The sequence below is a fragment of the Gopherus flavomarginatus genome, chromosome 7, assembly GCF_025201925.1.
Source record: "Gopherus flavomarginatus isolate rGopFla2 chromosome 7, rGopFla2.mat.asm, whole genome shotgun sequence".
Lineage (NCBI taxonomy): Eukaryota > Metazoa > Chordata > Testudines > Testudinidae > Gopherus > Gopherus flavomarginatus.
In genome coordinates this window covers 64,190,402-64,209,755 of record NC_066623.1, presented here as the reverse complement: position 1 = coordinate 64,209,755, position 19,354 = coordinate 64,190,402, and the positions used below count along the sequence as shown (strand labels likewise).

Genomic DNA, 19,354 nt, shown 5'->3' with positions numbered 1-19,354 from the left:
AGTGGTGGCAGATTGCCTATCTAAATTTAAAAAGCAAATGCGTGTCCATTTAAAGAGGTCATTTGCCAGGATATGCAAGAGTCTGGGGAGGAAAAAAGGTCAGGGTTTTTTTTGCCTCTATAAATCACTGCAAACTCAAATATTCACTCTGCCAAAAAGGGAAGAGCACAAGAGCAGCAGCAGGTAAAAAAAGAGAGAAAGCTAAATTCATCTACTTTGGCTTGATTTCATACTCCATGGATCATCTAAAGAGAATGTCTGCACTGCTACCTGAATTAGTTGAAGAACCTCATGAATGAGTCATGTAAACATTTCTCATCCGCTGTTTCAATTCTGCTATGTGGACAATCTTGTTATGAAATAATGTTCGGTGCCTTCTATAGAAAATTATACAGCACAAAAGAGGAAGACTGTCTTTAAAAAATGTCTATGTTAAAAAGCCTAATTCTTTGATGTTGAAAGTAGAAGGCAATATAGCCACTAGGTGGCATATTTTGATCATGTACTTATTACAAAGATCTGAAACTTGCAGCAGAAAAAAATTACAACTGTTGAGTGAAATCATTAGAACAAAAATATACTTGGCCCCTGATTCTGATCTTGTTTAAAGTAATGTAAATCAGGTATAATGACTGAAGTAAATGGAGTTACACTGCAGTATATGAAATCAGAATTTGGTCCATATCTGATTTTGGGGTGTAAATCAAACACTACAAGAATATTCAGATTTAATAGTAACATTAAATCATTAATATGACTTCTGTTTTAAATTATACTTTTATTTTCCTAGCTCAAACTTAAAAGCATTTAGTGACTGGAGTTTCAGCAGAACAAATCAGTCTCTAGCAGACTGATTTTGAGCTCATTTACCAAAGCATTATTTAAGTATTATGTATCTTATATAGCAACTTTCATCCATAGAACTCAGACCACTTTACAAAGATGGCAAATGTCATTATCCCCATTTTCAGATTAGGAAACAGAACCACAGAGTGGTGAAATCACTTGTTCAAAGTCACACAGAAAAGTAAGTAGCAGAGCTCAGAATACATTTCATAGATTAAGGCCAGAAGGGACCATCATGATCATCTAGTCTGACCTTCTGCACATTGCAGGCCACAGAACCTCGCCCACAGAACCTCGCCTTTAATACACCCATAACCTCTGGCTGAGTTACTGAAGTTCCCAAATCATGATTTAAAGACTTCAAATTACTGAAAATCACCATTTACTTTGGTTTAAACCAGCAAGTGACTCGTGTCACAAGCTGCAGAGGAAGGCAAAAAACCCTCATGGCCTCTGCCAATCTGACCTGGGGGAAAATTCCTTCCAGACCCCAAACATGGCAGTCAGTTGGACCCTGAGCATTTCGGCAAGACCCAACAGTCATGCACCTATAGAATTCTCTGTTGCAGCTCAGAGTCCTCCCCATCTAGTGTGCCATTACTCGCTGTTGGAGATATTTGGTGCTAGCAGTGACAAATCTGCTACATGCCATGGCAGGCAGTCTCATCATACCATCCCCTCCATAAATGTATCAAGCTCAGTCTTGAAGCCAATTGGTTTTTTTGCCCTCACTGCTCCCTTGGAAGGCTGTTCCAGAACTTCACTCCTATTCCTCTAGGCCACTGAACCAAATGGTTTCACCCAGTTACCTGGGAGGAGCTCAGATATTGCAATAACGGAACAGTAAAAACAAAAAACAGATTAGGCCTGGTCTACACTACGCATTTATACCAAATTTAGTAGTGTTAAACCGATTTAACTCTGCACCCATCCACACAACGAAGCCCTTTATATCGATACAAAGGGCTCTTAAAACCGATTTCTGTACTCCTCCCCGACGAGGTGAGTAGCGCTCAGATTGGTACTGCCATGTCGGATTAGGGTTAGTGTGGCTGCAATTCGACGGTATTGGCCTCCGGGAGCTATCCCACAGCGCACCATTGTGACCGCTCTGGAAAGCCATCTGAACTCAGATGTACTGGACAGGTAGACAGGAAAAGCCCCACGAACTTTTGAATTTCATTTCCTGTTTGGCCAGCGTGGAGAGCTCACCAGCACAGGTGACCACGCAGAGCTCATCAGCACAGATAACAATGCAATCTCCGGAGGATTGAAAAAGAGCTCCAGCATGGACTGCACGCGAGGTACTGGATCTGATCGCTGTATGGGGAGAGGATTCCATGCTAACAGAACTCCGTTCAAAAAGATGAAATGAAAAAACATTTGAAAAAATTTCCAAGGCCATGATGCGGAGAGGCCACACCAGGGACTCAGTACAGTGCCGTGTGAAAGTTAAGGAGCTCAGACAAACATACCAGAAAACCAAAGAAGCAAATGGAAGGTCCGGAGCAGGGCCGAAAACATGCCGCTTCTACACTGAGCTGCATGCAATTCTAGAGGGGTCCGCCACCACTACCCCACCCCTGTCCGTGGATTCCGAGGTGGGGGTGGTAATCTCAGCCATGGCTGAGGATTCTGCGGACGGGGAAGATGAGGAGGAGGAAGAGGAGGACGAGCTTGCAAAGAGCACACAACACTCCATTCTCCCCAACAGCCAGGAGCTTTTTCTCACCCTGATGGAATTACCCTCCTAGCCCTCCCAAGACACTATCCCACACAATGAAGCCATGGAAGGACCTCTGGTGAGTGTACCTTTGTAAATATAAAACATGGTTTAAAAGCAAGTGTTTTTTAATGATTAATTTGCCCTCAGGACTTGGGATGCATTCGCGGCCAGTACAGTTACTAGAAAAGTCTGTTAACATGTCTGGGGATGGAGCGGAAATCCTCCAGGGACATCTCCATGAAGCTCTCTTGGAGGTACTCCAAAAGCTTTTGCAGCAGGTTTCTGGGCAGGGCAGCCTTATTCCGTCCTCCATGGTAGGACACTTGACCATGCCATGCATGTAGCAAGTAATCTGGTATCATTGCATGACAAAGCCTAGCTGCGTATGGTCCCGGTGTTTGCTGGCATTCAAGCAACATCCGTTCTTTATCTCGCTGTGTTATCCTCAGGAGAGTGATATCGTTCATGGTAACCTGGTTGAAATTCAGGAATTTAATTAAGGGGACAGAAATGGCCATTCCTACTGGGCTGTTTGCCTGTGGCTTAAAAGAAATCCTTCCTTGCAGGTAGACAAGCAGGGGGAAGGGGGGAGTGATTGGCCCTGAGCTTTTTCGCGTTTGGATAGCAGAGATCTTCCCTGCTACCAGTCACGCGGTGGGGGATGGAGGGAGGTGTTTAGCAGTGATCTTCTATGATACCAGCCACGCGGTGGGGGGAGGGGTAAAGCGATCAACCCAGAGAACTGGATAGGGGGCTGGTTTCTGCTGCTGCACATTAACAGGAAAGAAGCAGCATTCAACGGACTTTGCTTGCTATTTGGGAAAGGAGGGCGCTGAATAGATGAAGGCTGCAGAAGACGAAAGACAATGACTTACCATGGCCACATGCAAGCCGAATTCTGCTGCCCAGACCTGCGTCTGTGAGATCTCTAACACCAGAGCTGCAAGCACTCAATATTAAGATGCAAAATGCAACCTTGTAGTGAAATCACATGTGCTATGTAAGGTGAATAGTGTTGTTCACCGTGAAAGAGTATAACCATTGTTCTGTAAAATGTATCTTTTTAAATACTTCTCTCTCTTTTTTCCCTCCCTCATGCAGCTGCAAATTTTTCAAGCCTCCCTACTCCATCCCGAAGGCTATCTCAGATAAGGCGGCGGAAAAAAAAGATGCGAGACAAAATGTTCTCGGAAATCATGGAAGTGACCTGCAATGAAAGAGCTCATCTGAATGAGTGGAAGGACGTGTTATCAAAGTACAGGAAAGATGCCATGACTGTGAGGACAGGAGGGATCAACGTGAGGTGAGGAGAGACGCTCGAGATGAGAGGTGGTGGCAGGAAGATCAGCGGTGGCGGGATGCAACACTGGGGCTGCTGCGTGATCAAACTGACATGCTCCGGTGTATGGTGGAGCTTCAGGAACGGCAGCAGGATATTACAGTGCCACTGCAACCTCTGTATAACCACCCTCCCACCTCACCATGTTCCATATCTTCCTCACCCAGATGTCTAAGAATGCGTGGGGGAAGGCTCCGTGCACCCGCCCGCTCCACCCTCGTGGACAGCCCAACCAAAAAGGCTGTCATTACTTTGAAATTTTTTTAGTGGCCTTTTCCTTCCCTCCTATCCTCTTCCCAAACCCCACCCAGGATACCTTGTCAGTTCTCGCCCTCTTTTTATAATTAATTAATAAAGAATACATGATTTTTAAACGAAAGTGATTTTATTTCCTTAAGAAGAAGCGATAATCGAAGGGGGAGGGTGGGTGGCTTACAGGGAATGAGTCAATCAAGGGGGAGGGGCGTTTCATCAAGGAGAAACAAACAACAGTCATACAGTGCCCTGGCCCATGATGAAACTGGTTTTCAAAGCTTCTCTGATGCGCACCGCTTCCTGATGTGCTCTTCTAATCGCCCTGGTGTCTGGCTGTGCATAATCAGCAGCCAGGTGTTTTGCCTCAGCCTCCAACCTGCCATAAAGGTCTAACTCTTTCTCTCACAGAGATTGTGGAGCACACAGCAAGCAGCAATAACAACGGGGACATGGGTTTGGCTGAGGTCTGAGCGAGTCACTAATGTGCGCCAGCGCGCCTTTAAATGGCCAAATGCACATTCTACCACCATTCTGCACTTGCTCAGCCTGTAGCTGAACAGCTCCTGACTACTGTCCAGGTTGCCTGTATATGGCTTCATGAGCCATGGCATCAAGGGGTAGGCTGGGTCACCCAGGATAACGACAGGCATTTCAACATCCCCAACTGTTAATTTCTGGTCTGGGAAGTAATTCCCTTGCTGCAGCCGTTTAAATAGAGTAGTGTTCCTGAAGACGCGAGCGTCAGGAACCCTTCCCGGCCCTCCCACGTGGATGTTAGTGAAACGTCCCTTGTAACCCACCAGTGCTTGCAGCATCATTGTAAAGTACCCCTTGCGGTTTATGTACTGGGTGCCCTGGTGCTCCGGTGCCAAGATAGGGATATGCGTTCCATCTATCGCCCCACACAGTTAGGGAATCCCATTGCAGCAAAGCCATCCACTATGACCTGCATATTTCCCAGAGTCACAATCTTTCGTAGCAGCAGTTTAATGATTCTATGATTCTATGATAATGATTGCTTTGGCTACTTGCATCACAGCAGCCCTCACAGTAGATTTGCCCACTCCAAATTGATTCCAAACTGACCGCTAGCTGTCTGGCGTTGCAAGCTTCCAGAAGGCTATTGCCACTTGCTTCTCCACTGTGAGGGCTGCTCTCATCTTGGTATTCTGGCGTTTCAGGGCAGGGGGAAGCAAGTCAAAAAGTTCCATGAAAGTGCCCTTACGCGTGCAAAAGTTTCGCAGCCACTGGAAATTGTCCCACACCTGCAACACTATGCGATCCCACCAGTCTATGCTTGTTTCCTGGGCCCAAAATCGGCGTTCCATGGCTAGAACCTGCCTCATTACCAGCAGGATCTCCAACATGCCGGGGCCCGCAGTTTGAGAGAATTCTGTGTCCATGTCCTTATCACTCTTGTCGCCGCTCTGCCGTAGCCGCCTACTCCTCAACTGGCTTTGCAGGTCCCAGTTCAGCATAGACTGCATGAGAATGCACGAGGTCTTTAAAACGTCTATGATTGCTGTCTTGAGCTCAGCAGGGTCCATGCTTGCTGTGGTATGGCATCTGCACAGTTCATATAGGAAAAAAGGCGCGAAACAGTTGGCTGCCACTGCTTTCACGAAGGGAGGTTTGAGGCTGTACCCAGAAGCACCAGTGACAATGTTTTTTGCCCCATCAGGCACTGGGATCTCAATCTAGAATTCCAATGGGCGGGGGAGACTGCGGGAACTATGGGATAGCTATGGGATAGCTACCCACAGTGCAACGCTCCGGAAATCGACGCTAGCCTCAGTACATGGAAGCACACCACCGAATTAACGTGCTTATTGTGGCCGTGTGCACTCGACTCTATACAATCTGTTTTAAAAAACCGGTTTCTGTAAAATCGGAATAATCCCGTAGTGTAGACATACCCTTTGATTAGAATATTAACCCAAATTGGAATGAACTCTGAACAAGCACAGGAACACAGACATGAAAAGCATTATAGAATTCGTTACACGCTATCCAGTTTTTCTGTTATGGCAGGAAACTATCAGTACATTAAAATAATCTTCATACACATATAAAATGAAATGCAGAATTACAAAACAGGGAATAACTGGCTAGGAAATAATGCTGCTTAAAAGGATCTGGGGATTATAAACTCTGGAATAGGCTTCCAAGAGAGGCTGTGGAATCCCTGTCAGTGAAGGGACTTGATACCCTCTCAAGATCCTTCCAACCCTACATTTCTATGGTTCTATAGCTCCTGAGACATTCTTTAGCTGTTTCTTTTTAATGGAAAATATCTCTGTTATTTCAGCAGCATGATTACCTCGGAGCTTACACAGTTACAAGAAGAGATCATCATGCATGACTGTATTTACTGCAGCTCTGGAATTCCAGACTTTAAGACCAGATGCCACTAGAAAGGGCAAAATTCTCCTCTCTGAATCTCACTGCCCATCTCATCCACCTCTTTCCCTGCTTTATACAGGACCCTATCAGTGTAGTATCTGAGCAGTTAAAATAGAAAGAACTACACCTCTACCCTGATATAACGTGACCCGATATAACACGAATTCAGATATAACGCGGTAAAGCAGCGTCCTGGGGGGGTGGGACTGTGCACTTCGGAGGATCAAAGCAAGTTCAATATAACACGATTTCATTTATAATGCGGTACGATTTTTTGGCTCCCAAGGACAGCGTTATATTGGGGTAGACGTGTACTTCTTTTCTCCCTCCCTTCCCAGTCTGCAGGGAAAATATCTCCACTAGTTCACAGTTTTTGTGTTTCTGTGTGCATTGCATGGAAGCATAAGTTCATAAAGAACTTATCCAGGGAAAGCTTAATTGAACATTTTTCATTTAGGGCCTTACCCAACTTCCACTACAATCAATGTCAGTCTTTCCACTGACTTTAATGGGCTGTGAGCCAGCCTGTAAAACCTGAAAGTGTTGAGGTCAATTCCCTAGTCTTGGTCCAGCTGCTTCAGAGTTCAAGTGAAATGAAGCATCCTGGTTGTGAAAGGTCAAGGTGATCTCTCAGTGAACTAGGACCAAATCCCATGCAGGTGCTTTGAATATCAAAACAGAGATACCAGTCTGTAGTCTCTGGGGAGCCAGTACAGAAGGGAGCACTGACTGAAGTGTTACAGTGAGTCCAGAGTTGCAAGCCAAGATGAGATGCTAGTTGTTTACTCACTGGAGCTTTTTCAGTGTGTGGCTTGTCACAGATATAAGGTATTGCAATAAACAAGCTTAGAAGTAAAAATAAATGGATCACCAAGGCCATGGACAGGTTTGTGTCTAGTACTAAGGGATACAATCAGCTGCACATGGAAATGGGCATTTTTTGTCATCATGGCCATTCAGTCTCTTTCCAGAACCAAGATGCCATTAATAATGGGAGCCTTAATGGAGAAGGCAAGCTGTCCTCTCCCTCTCCCTACCAACGTCACTTGGTCTTGTCAGTTGCCTTTATCAAGGTGTTGATTTGGCCAGTTAGTGAGAAAGCTGGGAGATGGTGCTATTTATCTTCCCTGTTATAGGTAGTGCTCTACATTCAAATTGGTCTGTAGAGCTTCCATTGAGATCAATGGGATTCTGCACACAAATCAAGGGCACCATAGGATCCTTAAAGGTTAACTGACTTTGTTTTTTGAAAATGAACTTTTCCATCTTACCAGCTGGGCTGTGCTTCCTTTGTGAATTGTGTAAAAAAGATTAATGCAAAACAGCATAGCTAACTGCATATAAAAAATACATTTTTGTGCAAGTTTCCACTTTTCCGCACACAGGTAGAAAAAAAAATTAAAGATTTTTAGCCAGTAAATTTAGTGGGTTATTCTCATCTCTAGTTAATCCCATCACCATGTGGACTCCTTAAAGCACCTCTGAACTGGTGTAAATCAGACATTTTTACACTGTACTTACATCTAAGTTATTCAGAGTGTTAAATTCCATTAGATCATGAAGCCTTTTGAAAGCTTCATTGGAATATTGGAAGTTGAAGGTAGAGAACGGCGTATTAGGATCATCAAAAATATCGAAGTCAGCAAAGTCCTTCTCTTTCTGAGTTTCTCTTGGAACACCTATGGAGACAACAAAAAACAGAGACAATATTTTATCATTTTGAAAAAATAAAAGGAAAGTTTTAAGAGATGAAGTATAAATTATATAACAATAACTTGCTTTTATATGGGGCTCTGGAAATTCATGGCAATTATGGAAAGATTTCTAGGTATTTCTGATAAAAAGTATTCACAATGTAACAACTGATGTATTAATTTCTTGTTTCCAGGAACACCAAGATTTAGTGTCTTTGTGTCTATTACAAACACACCTGGAGCTTTGTATTTCCGGAAGTTGATGTTTGCCAGAACAAAATGGATGATGGTTGGACAGTCTTTCTCTGTATCGGTATTCTTGGGTTTGAAAACATAGCACTCCTTCAGGCCTTCTCGATCAAACACATGTGGATCTATTTTTGGAAAAGGAAGGTTGTTCATTTTGGCCCATTTTTCAGCAAGCAAAATTTCCTAAAAAAGGAAGTAAAGTTTCAAAAGTTTACAAACAACCATCACAGTTGGGGATTTTCTATTGAGGGTCACAGAGATAAACAAAGACAATGACTCAAAAGCACATAATGTGGGCGAACTGTGGAATGGCAGGGAAGACCAGTCTATATTTAACCATGTGTTATCTAAATATAATCAGAACAAAATAGGATTTTCCTTTGGAAAACCATTTTGAACACACAAGAGACTAAAAGGCAGTGGGTATGAAATAATAATGGGTGAATATAGTCATTGTCTTCAGCTGGCAGATTTCACTATGTTTTGGAGACATAAGCCATATTTCAAATCTATTGCAAACAAAGGGCAAATTCTGCACTGATGTGTGCTCTGTGAAAAGCAAGTCAATGGGAGCTGCACAAAGTGTACACATCAGTGAAGAATTTGGCTCAGGTCCATTTTGCCAGAGTGAAAGCGGCTAGCAGTAAACTACCGTCTACAGATTATAGCTGCTTGCTAGGTGGAGGTATGTCAGTATTTCTGTCATACACTTCAGTGTTCAGAATTAATAGCTCAGTCTTTGAAGAGATCACTTTGAGACAAAACTTGATGCCTTTCATTTTTGTTCTTTGCCAAGCTTCTAAATGGCTTTTAGAGTTTTTTGATGGAATTTATATGAAGGTCTAAAAGTGCATGAAACCCTCTTGCTATTTTTAATAAATATCTTAATATTGCTATATGCTACCTTCCAATCTGCATGCAAAATACCTACCAACAGACAGAAAGCTCAGTACACAAACAGCAGTACAGGAGTAGGCACTTAAAACCTTGCACAGACAACACTATTGGGAAAACATAAAAATGAGAGAAAAGAAAAGATGTCTCAGTGGCAATGACTTTATGAAGTCAATGATTCTAGCTAATCAGGACAATGGACCCTACGCTCCCTTAATGACAAAAAATGGGCCAAATTTGCAAGAAAATTTTGCCTAATTAAGCATTAGACTTCGGGATTCAGTCAATTAAGTTGAGGTGGGGTGTTTATGCAGGGAAGATCTAAGCAGCATGCCAAGTACAGGGACAGTCTGAGTTTTTTTAATCTACTATTGTTACAAATAGTACCTGATTACTGTAGTTGAAAGAGATTAGAGAGAAGTTCTCTATTTTTTCAGTTTGTTGACTCTTTGCAATTGTCTACAGCTATAGTCAATGGTCAATGTTGATTGAGTGGCTCTTACACATGGCAGCAGAAGAGAGAGAAATTTTTCTTTTCTAATTGACACTGTGGTTGTAAAACCACAACAATTTTCAGTGGGTCTCCAAAACAGGTGTATTCCCTGACACTATTTTAAGCTCACTTTTAACAACTGACTAGGATTTCAAATTGATGGTGTCCCTTTAAATATCCCATGAAAATCTCCTTGCTGTTATTGTTTTTCTGTTGGCTTTAACATTCCTGGGAAACACAAACTTTCTCTGGTCATTTAGAGCTGTCTGCATGTTTTGTCTGTCTGTTTAGATTGTAAAGGCATTCCACTCCTGCCACTTAAGAAATAATGTCATTTAACCTTTATTTTGCAGTGAGTACTTTAGTTTAGGTTGGATGGGACTATTCTTAGAAAATCCTAGATGAAACATGGGGCTAACTTTGGCAATGGTACAACTGAAAAGTCTGTTTCACTTCCAGCATATTGTATGATCAACTGTATTGCAATGACTGAACAAAGATAAATCTCTACACGACGATACAGAGACATTCCCTAAGTCATATAATGGAGTTGCTCTATGAAGCTAGAGCATAGGAATTCTGGTTCATATTCCAGCTATTACATTCTTTCCAGCTGCTAATGTGTATGTGTTTAATCTTAAGAATTCTTACGTCAGCTACACAGCAACCACCTTCCTAAGTAGTTACAACATGCAACAGTTATAAACTTGGACCTTTCTCATGCTATTTCTAATACGATTGAGACTCTTGTGGTACAGTAAGATTGACGTACACTTCGACCTCCCTTTTCCCAAACAAACTGTAGACTTCACCTAACTCCTACGTGAATACAAAGAACCTGACTCTCATGTGTACTACAGCCACTTTACATCACTCTGGCAGAGTAAAAGGGAGTGAAAATGCAGGAAGGAAGATCAGGTCCCAACAGTTCTCAAACTGCCACAATTTTCACTCTGCAACCCCATCTATCAGGCCGGGTCACTTTCCTGAAAGTACTTTCTAGCAGAATATCTGATTCACTTTTGAATGACACCATGCAATCCATTTTGCAGGCTTCCTCTTACCTAATCATCATTATTGTAACAGATATAGCAATTTCCTCCAAACTCTTTGGAAAATCTTACTGTATTAAATCTATGTATCATTGTGGGTCAGGGATTGTATGTAATTCCATAGAGGAGAGTAATGACAGCCCCTTCCCTCGAGCGAAGAACTTGTGTGTGTGTGTGTCTGTGTGTGTGTGTGTGTGTGTGTGGTGGGGAGGCGGGGGGAGGGATTAGGTAAATTTACTTAGGTTGTAACACCTAAAGAGAGGTACCACAGACAAAGGATTTTTGGATAAATAGAGTGAGTTTAAACTGAATCACAACAGGACCTTCTTTCTGGCCCAGCATATAGAGAGGACCTTCTGTTCAAGAGTGGTCCCAATCTGCTGGGAAGAGCTGGAAGCACTGACACTGACCAAAGTGCTTGTGGAGATAGAAGGTGACCTCTAGTTAGCTTATTAGCATACATGTAGGCTCTTTCATTGTTTATAATAAGTTTTCTCTGTAATGCCTTTGCTGCAAGAATAAAAGTGCTTGCTTAGAAAAAAACTGTGTGGTAACTTAAAATGGTGGGCATTTACGTTGCTTATAGCCTCTGAGAAAAAGATAAAGCAAGCCTGCTGAGGCAGTCTGACTTGCTAGGGAATTCACAGCACAGGCAGGGAACTGTGCAGCCTAGAAATACCCCGGTCAAGAGGGAGAAAGGAGCAGCTTTCCATCAAGATGGTCAGGGATGCAACCTTATGCTGTAAGTGTCCCTAGCCTTAGTTTGCCATAAGCAGGGAGTGGATGACTGGGGATGGATCATTCAATGATTGCCTGTTCCTGTTCTGTTCATTTCCTCTAAAGCATTTGGCACTGGCCGCTGTTGGAAGACAGGATACTGGGCTGGATGGACTATTGGCCTGATCCAGTGTGGCCACTCTTATGCCCAAGAGAGGTGACAGCTGGGGAGCCAGAAGCTGCTACAGCGGGTGCTCCTGCTAGACTACAGAGGGGGATATAGGTGCAGTTGCCCTGAACTGTGACAACGATCATCATCTATTTTTGAAGAATAGCCCCATTAATCCTGCAGGCACAGTGCCAAATTTTCATCTCAGTTAAACCCATTCAATACTACTGAATTCACATCAGTGCACTAGATTTTACATTACAAGGGACAGGGACCCATGCTGGTGCAGTGTCAAGCATATGCTTGGTGCTCAATCTATAATATTATATTAATAATTAATTAATAACATAATAAGTAGAAATGACTTCCGCTTAGAGCTGGAGAAATTAGCAGCTTTCGGATTATAAAGAAAACCTGCTTTCTGGCAGGGAGTTTCTGAAGAAGTCATAATGTCTGATCCATTTCTCAGCCTTTCCATTGAATTCACTGAGAGTCAGACCAGGTCCTCCATGTCTAAACTAGTGACAGAGAAATTCATTTGGTTTGAAAATCTCTTGTTTGGAAAGAAGTCAGAATGGCAAAGGGAAAGAGTGTTCTAAATCTCTATCACATGCCACTGGATACTTTAAAAACCAACAACCAGAACTGCTCTGATGAAAAATCTCCAAGCCACAACAATTGGACTCCTAAAATTTCTAGCCATTTCTTCATTTAAAGCCTTTATGGCCAGTTACTGATCTGTAATCATACTTTTACATTTAGGGTAAAATGTTCAAAAGCACTTAAGTGACTTCGGAGCCTAAGTCTCAATTTCAAAAGTGACTCAGGCACTATCAGAGTCTAAATCTCATTGAAATCATAGCAGGATTTAGGTGTGGCAATCCAATGGAATCCTCAATCCCAAGTTAGGCACTTCTATTCCCTGTACAGTGCATGAGGAGAGCTAGGTGCCTCAGAGAGGGATTCACAGTAGTCAGCATGTTGAAAGGGGGAGCCATATAAGGTAGCCCATGGGAAATGCTGAGGACAGGGGAGTGGTCTAAGCCTCACCCCTTAGAGGTAATTAAGCAGCTAACTCCAGGCTGGATGAAGATGCCTATCTCCACTCGGCCTTCACAGCTGTGAACCTTCTCCTAGAGCAAGGCACCTAAACCCTCTCTCACAAAAAAAACAAGAGAGGGACAGCCAATGGCCTGGGTACTCATCCTGGGATGTGGGAGATCTGGGTTCAAGTCCCTGCTCCAAATCAAGTAGAGTGGAGATTTGAAGTCTCCCACATCCCAGGTGAGAGCCCTGACACTGGGCAACTGAGCTGGTACCTACGTATGTATGTGCACACGCACACTACCCTCCAACCTCCTCAACCAGCCGCCCCTCCCACCAACTTCCTGATCAGTCAGACTTTGCTTTCTTTTGTGCAAAGTCTGATCAAGTAGGTGTACTCTGAACAGGCCAACTGGACTTAATCCCCGCTGTAGACAGCACTAGATCAACAGAAGAGTTCATCTGTCGACCTGTCTACCGCCTCTTGGGAAAGTGGATTACCTTTGCAGATAGGAAAACCTCTCCTGTCAGCATTGGTAGTGTCTACACTGAAGCGCTACAGCTGTGCTACTACAGCATTTCAAGTGTAGACAAGCCCTTAGGAGGCTAGGGAATTTAGGTGGTAGCTGAGTGGAAATTTTGAGGATCTCAATATCACATAAATATCAGAACCAAAAAATATCGGTGCATCCAGCCCTAAATATGTCAGTCATGTCTGAAAATAAGACAGGTACTTCTGAAAACATTACTCCTATTAACTATTTATTTACAACAACCACCTAGTAATATGTAAACTAAGGTTACGTTATGTTTACACTGCACCACAGTGCGGACTATAGGGGTGTGAACTGTGCAGCATGCACCAAAGTACTGCGATCTAACTGTCCTGTGTGGACATTGCTATCATGAACTAAAAGGTATCTAGTTCACGTTAGCATCCTCCTGTTTGAAAGAGACTGCGTTAATGTGAACTAGGAATCTTTTTGTTTGCACCAACTGCATCCACACAGGGCAGGAAGATTGCAACACTTTGGTGTGCTCTGCAGTTCACATCCCCATAGCTCGCACTATGGTTCAGTGTACACAAACTGATACACGCTCCATAGACGATCTAATGAGTAGCTTATGACAGATAACAAAGGAGATGATTTTTCACTTCTTACATTAAGAATTTATCTTTTTGTATTTTGTTTAACATGAGATACACATGACATCAAAAGAAGACTGAAGTAGCAGTTCAGATTTCTGGGTGTTTGCTTATTGTAATTCTACTGTATTATGGAACTGGCATATGGTATTTTCTTCTATATTTGTGTTGTATTGTTTTATTTTTATTATTATTAAATGTAAGTAACTTATTTGCCTAATATGGATTATAAACATTTTTTACAAGAGGAGACAACAGATCATAGTATGTAGTTTCAAAAAAAGATTTAAGGGACAAACTCTGCATGTCATTGTGCAGGCAGAGTTTCCAAAAAAAATCAGGTGAGGAATTCTTTTAAGTGACATTTTGTTGAGGGTCAAATCCCACTGCCTTCCTCGTGGTAGTAGTCTCTTCTATTTCAGTAGAATTAATAACCTGAGTAAAGAGAGCAGAATTGGAGGCTGAGCAGAAAATTGTTGACGTGAAAGTCAATTACTTCAGAGCTGGGCCATGATGGGATCAAAGTCAGACTTTTTTTTAAAAAAGCCCTGTGAATGGCAGGGTATGGAAGCCACACAAGAATGGAGTTTTCCATCAGCATGATGGGAGGATAAAAAGTATGGCCTAGCTTCTCAAAGTACGTAGGTGCATAATTTCCATTGAAATCAACTGCAGTTAGATGCCTAAATATCTTTGAGAATCTGGGCCTAACCACCTTAAAAATGATAACACAAACTGAAGGAATGGTCTGGTTTACTTACTTTGAAAGGAGGACTGGAGTCACTTGGCCTTGCAGAAAAATCAAAGGAGATTATGAGATCAACACCTCGCTGAGGTCTTAAGATAAGGGGGTATGGCAGGTTAAAGGTGAGCCCACTATCCACTACATGAATCTTTTTACTCTTCACATCTAGTGGCTCATATATCCTCTCAAACTCATCAGGATCTAGGCAAAACAAAACAAAAAACAAATCCAAAAATCCCCAACAGTTAGTAATTGAATTGGTAAAGTACACTTCTAATGGACTGTAGACTCCCTCAGAGCTATGGATGACAATTGCATTAAGTAACTTAACTAAATGTAAGCCTAATGTGATCTACTGTAAAGTACGAAGTCTTAACAAAAAACGTGTATTAAAAATAATCACAATAAGATGACTTCCAAAGTGACAGGAATTAGCCCCCCTAGGAACCCAAAGCAAATGGTTATCCAAATCCGATATCTGACTGCAAAATCATAAATGCTCACTGTATGTCCTTCGGTGCCAATCTGCACAACCAAACATTGTGTCGACATCCTTTCAAGGCTCTAGTGTTTGAAATTAGACCTTAGGCATGAATTAACACATTACCATGTTGCTTGTCACATTGGCCAGAACCATAATATTGTTTTACAGAAAAAGTTGTCAAGTCAGAGTTCACAGGCCCAAAAGCATGCAGTGTTCCCTCCCTGATCCCAAAGCTCAATCTGCATGTGGGAGGAGTTCCGGGGGGGAAGGAGGGGAGAGGGAGATTTCTCCATGTCCATTTGCACCATCCTAGTCTCTGGATACTGCTAAACATTCCCTGTAGAGGTTGAATATTTTCTCCTAGGTCTCAAAGATATTTCTGAAGAATGATTTTTCCTTCATAATGCATCTGATTGTACCATGTAACAGGACTTCTAATCATAAACCGTGGTTTGCTCCCAAAGTTAATTTAAAGATGCCTGAAATTTTGATTTAAACAGCGATGTCTGCAGAGGGCACTGTAGTCCAAGGAATGAACACCTGAGTGCTCACATTATTTGTTTCTGTTGTCTCTCCCTCTAATACCTACCAATCCAGGGTAGCGTTTAAGTGCAGATGACCTGTGCTATACAGGAAGGCAGACTAGATGATCTAGTAGTCCCTTCTGGCCTTAAACTCTATGCCTCTGAGTTAAACAATCATCCATGCCTGACACAGATGACAGAGTAAATAGTCACCCTTGCAAAGGTGTTTTCATGTAAGGAAAAACGAATGGAAATTGATTCTTACTCCAGTTCCTAAAAACCAGGTTGCCCCTTGCACTTCAGGTTCCATGAAGAAAATTTGCCCATTAAGCCTCAAATCAAGTACTTTGATTCTTTTCTCTTTACCCAAGAACAAATTCATCAAATGATGCACCTATTTTCTATTTTGTACCTGAATTTCTCAAGGGAAAACTCTCTCAGAGCAATACGTGACTGAGATGCAGAACTTCTGTTGAGACCTAACCAGACATCAGAACAATATTTCTCTATGCCTTATTAAAAAGCTACTCTTAACTTAAGTCACAGGCAAATAAATTTGGTTACATTATATGTTAATGACACCTTACATTACTGGAAGTGTAAAAACACACAGATTTACTTTGTATGTATTTACATTTCTCTCAGCCTGGAAAATAAAAGTCATTTGTATCTGTTTTTCTTCTGTTTATACTGCAGCCAATTTACCTTTCCAGTTCTTACTGATACGATGATTGTGTTTCATTTGTGTTTGTTTGTTTGTTTATTAACCATATGCTTTCACTAGAAACACAAAAAAAAAATTAAATCACTTCATCAATTTATAAAATCTTTCTTTATTTAAATGTATGAAATTTTAATATGGGACCAAAATAAAGTTCTTGTTGAGAGGTGCAACAATGGCTCTTCCCCCAAAATGGTTTTACTTAGTACAGTCTTCTTTTTCAATTTATCAGTGCTCCAAAATGCTAAGCAGAACACCACATTTGATTTCACAGATGATACTAGGGTCTCCCATCTCCAGGAATAAATCCAGTGACACCAGTTGTACTAACACTTGTTCTATATTGCATTGATGGTGCTATTCTTTATATCTCCATCTATATCAGCAAAAGTAACAGCTGACAATATTAAAATTGCTTCCTAATCTGCATCAACAATACAGGGAAAGAAGGAGAGAATATGATCTCTAGTGCCAGGCAGGAGGAGCTGCCCTTTGTACCCTAGTACTGCACTCCCCCTAGGGGCTGGGTTAGGAACTGTTGGTTCATCTTGGGGTTGTAGGTTAAAGCAGGGGTGCCCAGGGTAACTGCTCTGTGCATTTCTGGTAGCCCTTGTAAGGTATCCCGGGTTTTTCATCAGACTCTGAATGTTTATGGGAACTCCCCAAAGGTTAGCACCTGAAGAGCCTAATTCTTGGAACACCTATAGCACTTGCCACCAAATGTGTGGCATGGCCAGCATGCTACCAAACAGATTCGGAGAGTTTAATTTCAGAACGGACCCATCAGATCTCCTAGTCTGACCTCCTATATACCATAGGCCATTAAATTTCTCCAAGCTACCCCTGTACTGAGCCCAAACTAGGGGATTTATGTAGCACAGCACTCACAGTGACTGCATGAATTGGAGTCAATCACAGTATGTTATATGGATTTTTTGCCTCTCTCTCTCTAAAGCATCAGCATTGGCCACTGTTGCAGACAGGGTGCCAGGTGAGAGAGATCAGTTATGGCTGGTCCAGGTTTTCTTTTTTTAAAAAAGATACTAGTTTCTATTCCTAGGAATTCTGCAATCTATTCTCTGTGAGACGTAGGATAAAAATGGAAGGATTTATTACATGTGAATTCATCAAAGAAAGATGCATCTCTCCTAAGAGACTTTCTTATCACATGAAATCTTTTTTAACAGTAAAACATAAAGAACAGTCATAAATTAATAGAATCTGTGTGGGGCCAGCACAGAGTGACTATCCAATACACAAGAATTTGATTTAGAAGAAAGAATGTTTCAAGTATAGCTTATAACAGATGTCCTCATTTTTTATTTCCAGATGCTCCTTGTCAAGGCAAGCAATTTAAAGGAAAGTGAGGGAGCTGAAAAGGGCATTCACAACTGACATGCATCTACCATAATATAGTTTCCATAAATATTGAAATAAGGAAGCAAAGATAATTTTTCCCCTTTGTTATTCAGTAGGCATTTTCTCAAGAGTGTTTTAAAGGGTGTTGGAAATAGAAAGGCACAGAAATAGATCAACAGTGAGGCTGTAAATAAATTATTCAGGAGTTTTCAAGCAGATTTGAGGTTATTTCTTAAAAACAAAAAAATTGTGGGCAAAAGTTAGATAGCAATTCTACTTAAAATAAAAGCAGACAGCTCGGGCCACACTGAAGGACTGGATTCAATAAAACTCCATCCAGCTGAGGAAGCATATGTTTATACAATATTACAGACTGGATGCAGAAGCATGTCTGGAGTTTTAATTGAATCAAAGCTCAAAGATTTTCAACAGCTGAAATTCTTAATGGAAAAATAAAAAGTGTCAGAGTGAGGAGTTCCTGCTCCAAAGGATTAGAGCCAAACATTGGCCTGTTTGAAGTCAGTGGCAATAGTCCCAGGGATTGCCTGCAATAAGACTAGGATCTAGAGCTGCGAAAACCGTTTGTTCTGAACATATAGCAGTTCCATGAACAAGTGTGAGCAGGGGTGCGTCCCCACCTAACAGTTAGAATTTGTGGTGACAGTCTTACCTAGTGGTAGGGGATCAGGGAACCTGAGCCCAACCACATCACTGGGTTCCAACTCTAAGACCCTCATAAAGAAGGTTTCTGCTACTTGTGGTCCAGCTAACACACTCTCCTGGGTCTCTTTCTACTGTTCTGTCCTTCCTTAGGGTACGTTGTGGTTTGTGGTTGTCCCTCGCAACCCGACCCATGGGACTCTGCAGGCTGGGGAGTCTCAGCTCCATGCAGCAGTCCTTCTCCTGGCAATGCTCTCCTGACATAACCCCTCTGTAACAAATCTACCAAATTTAACTGGAAAGAGAACTCCACAATTTGGTTCACTTTGCCTAGGGAGATCTGCCTCTCTCTGCTCACCACTCTGCTGTGCTGAGGATACTCCCTTTTAAGCCCCTTCTCCAACCGGAGCATGCCCCGTATGCCTGCTGAGGCAGGGCTCCTCCGGCTCAAAGTTGTTCTTCCTCCTCTGTCTCTCCAGGTCATCAAGTTGAGTGGATTTTTGGCCTGCCTGGGAAAAGTGTCCCAAAGAGTGGAGCTCTCTTCCCGGTTAATTTGATGATTTGATTGAGCACAATACCACATACAGCACCCGTCCCCAGCTCTGCTTACTCTCCTGTCTTGCCAGTCACTCCTTGCTAAAGCTTACCTAGAAACAACTGCACAATGTAGCATTTGCAATCCTGCAAATGGGACGCTAAAGTATGTTGCCTGGCTGTTCTCCCAACCGCACCACTCTTCTGGGCTTATCAGGCTGATTTGGCTGGTATTTAACAACATAACCCCTGCATGCCACACAAGGGCGGGGAGGGAGGCAGAGAATCACATGATCTTC

General features: G+C 42.3%; 1 protein-coding gene across 2 annotated transcripts in view; it reads right to left on the bottom strand.

Annotated features, from left to right (window-relative positions):
- The window catches only part of PLA2G4A (phospholipase A2 group IVA), a 307,311-nt gene that overhangs the window by 4,951 nt on the left and 283,006 nt on the right, over positions 1–19,354 (bottom strand). For both annotated transcript variants that reach the window (XM_050961422.1, XM_050961423.1), the window contains exons 15-17: positions 14,790–14,974; positions 8,500–8,695; positions 8,091–8,248 (exon numbers count right to left, since the gene is read on the bottom strand). In XM_050961422.1, coding sequence (XP_050817379.1) covers positions 8,091–8,248; positions 8,500–8,695; positions 14,790–14,974 — 539 coding nt within the window. The remainder of the gene's footprint in view (positions 1–8,090; positions 8,249–8,499; positions 8,696–14,789; positions 14,975–19,354) is intronic.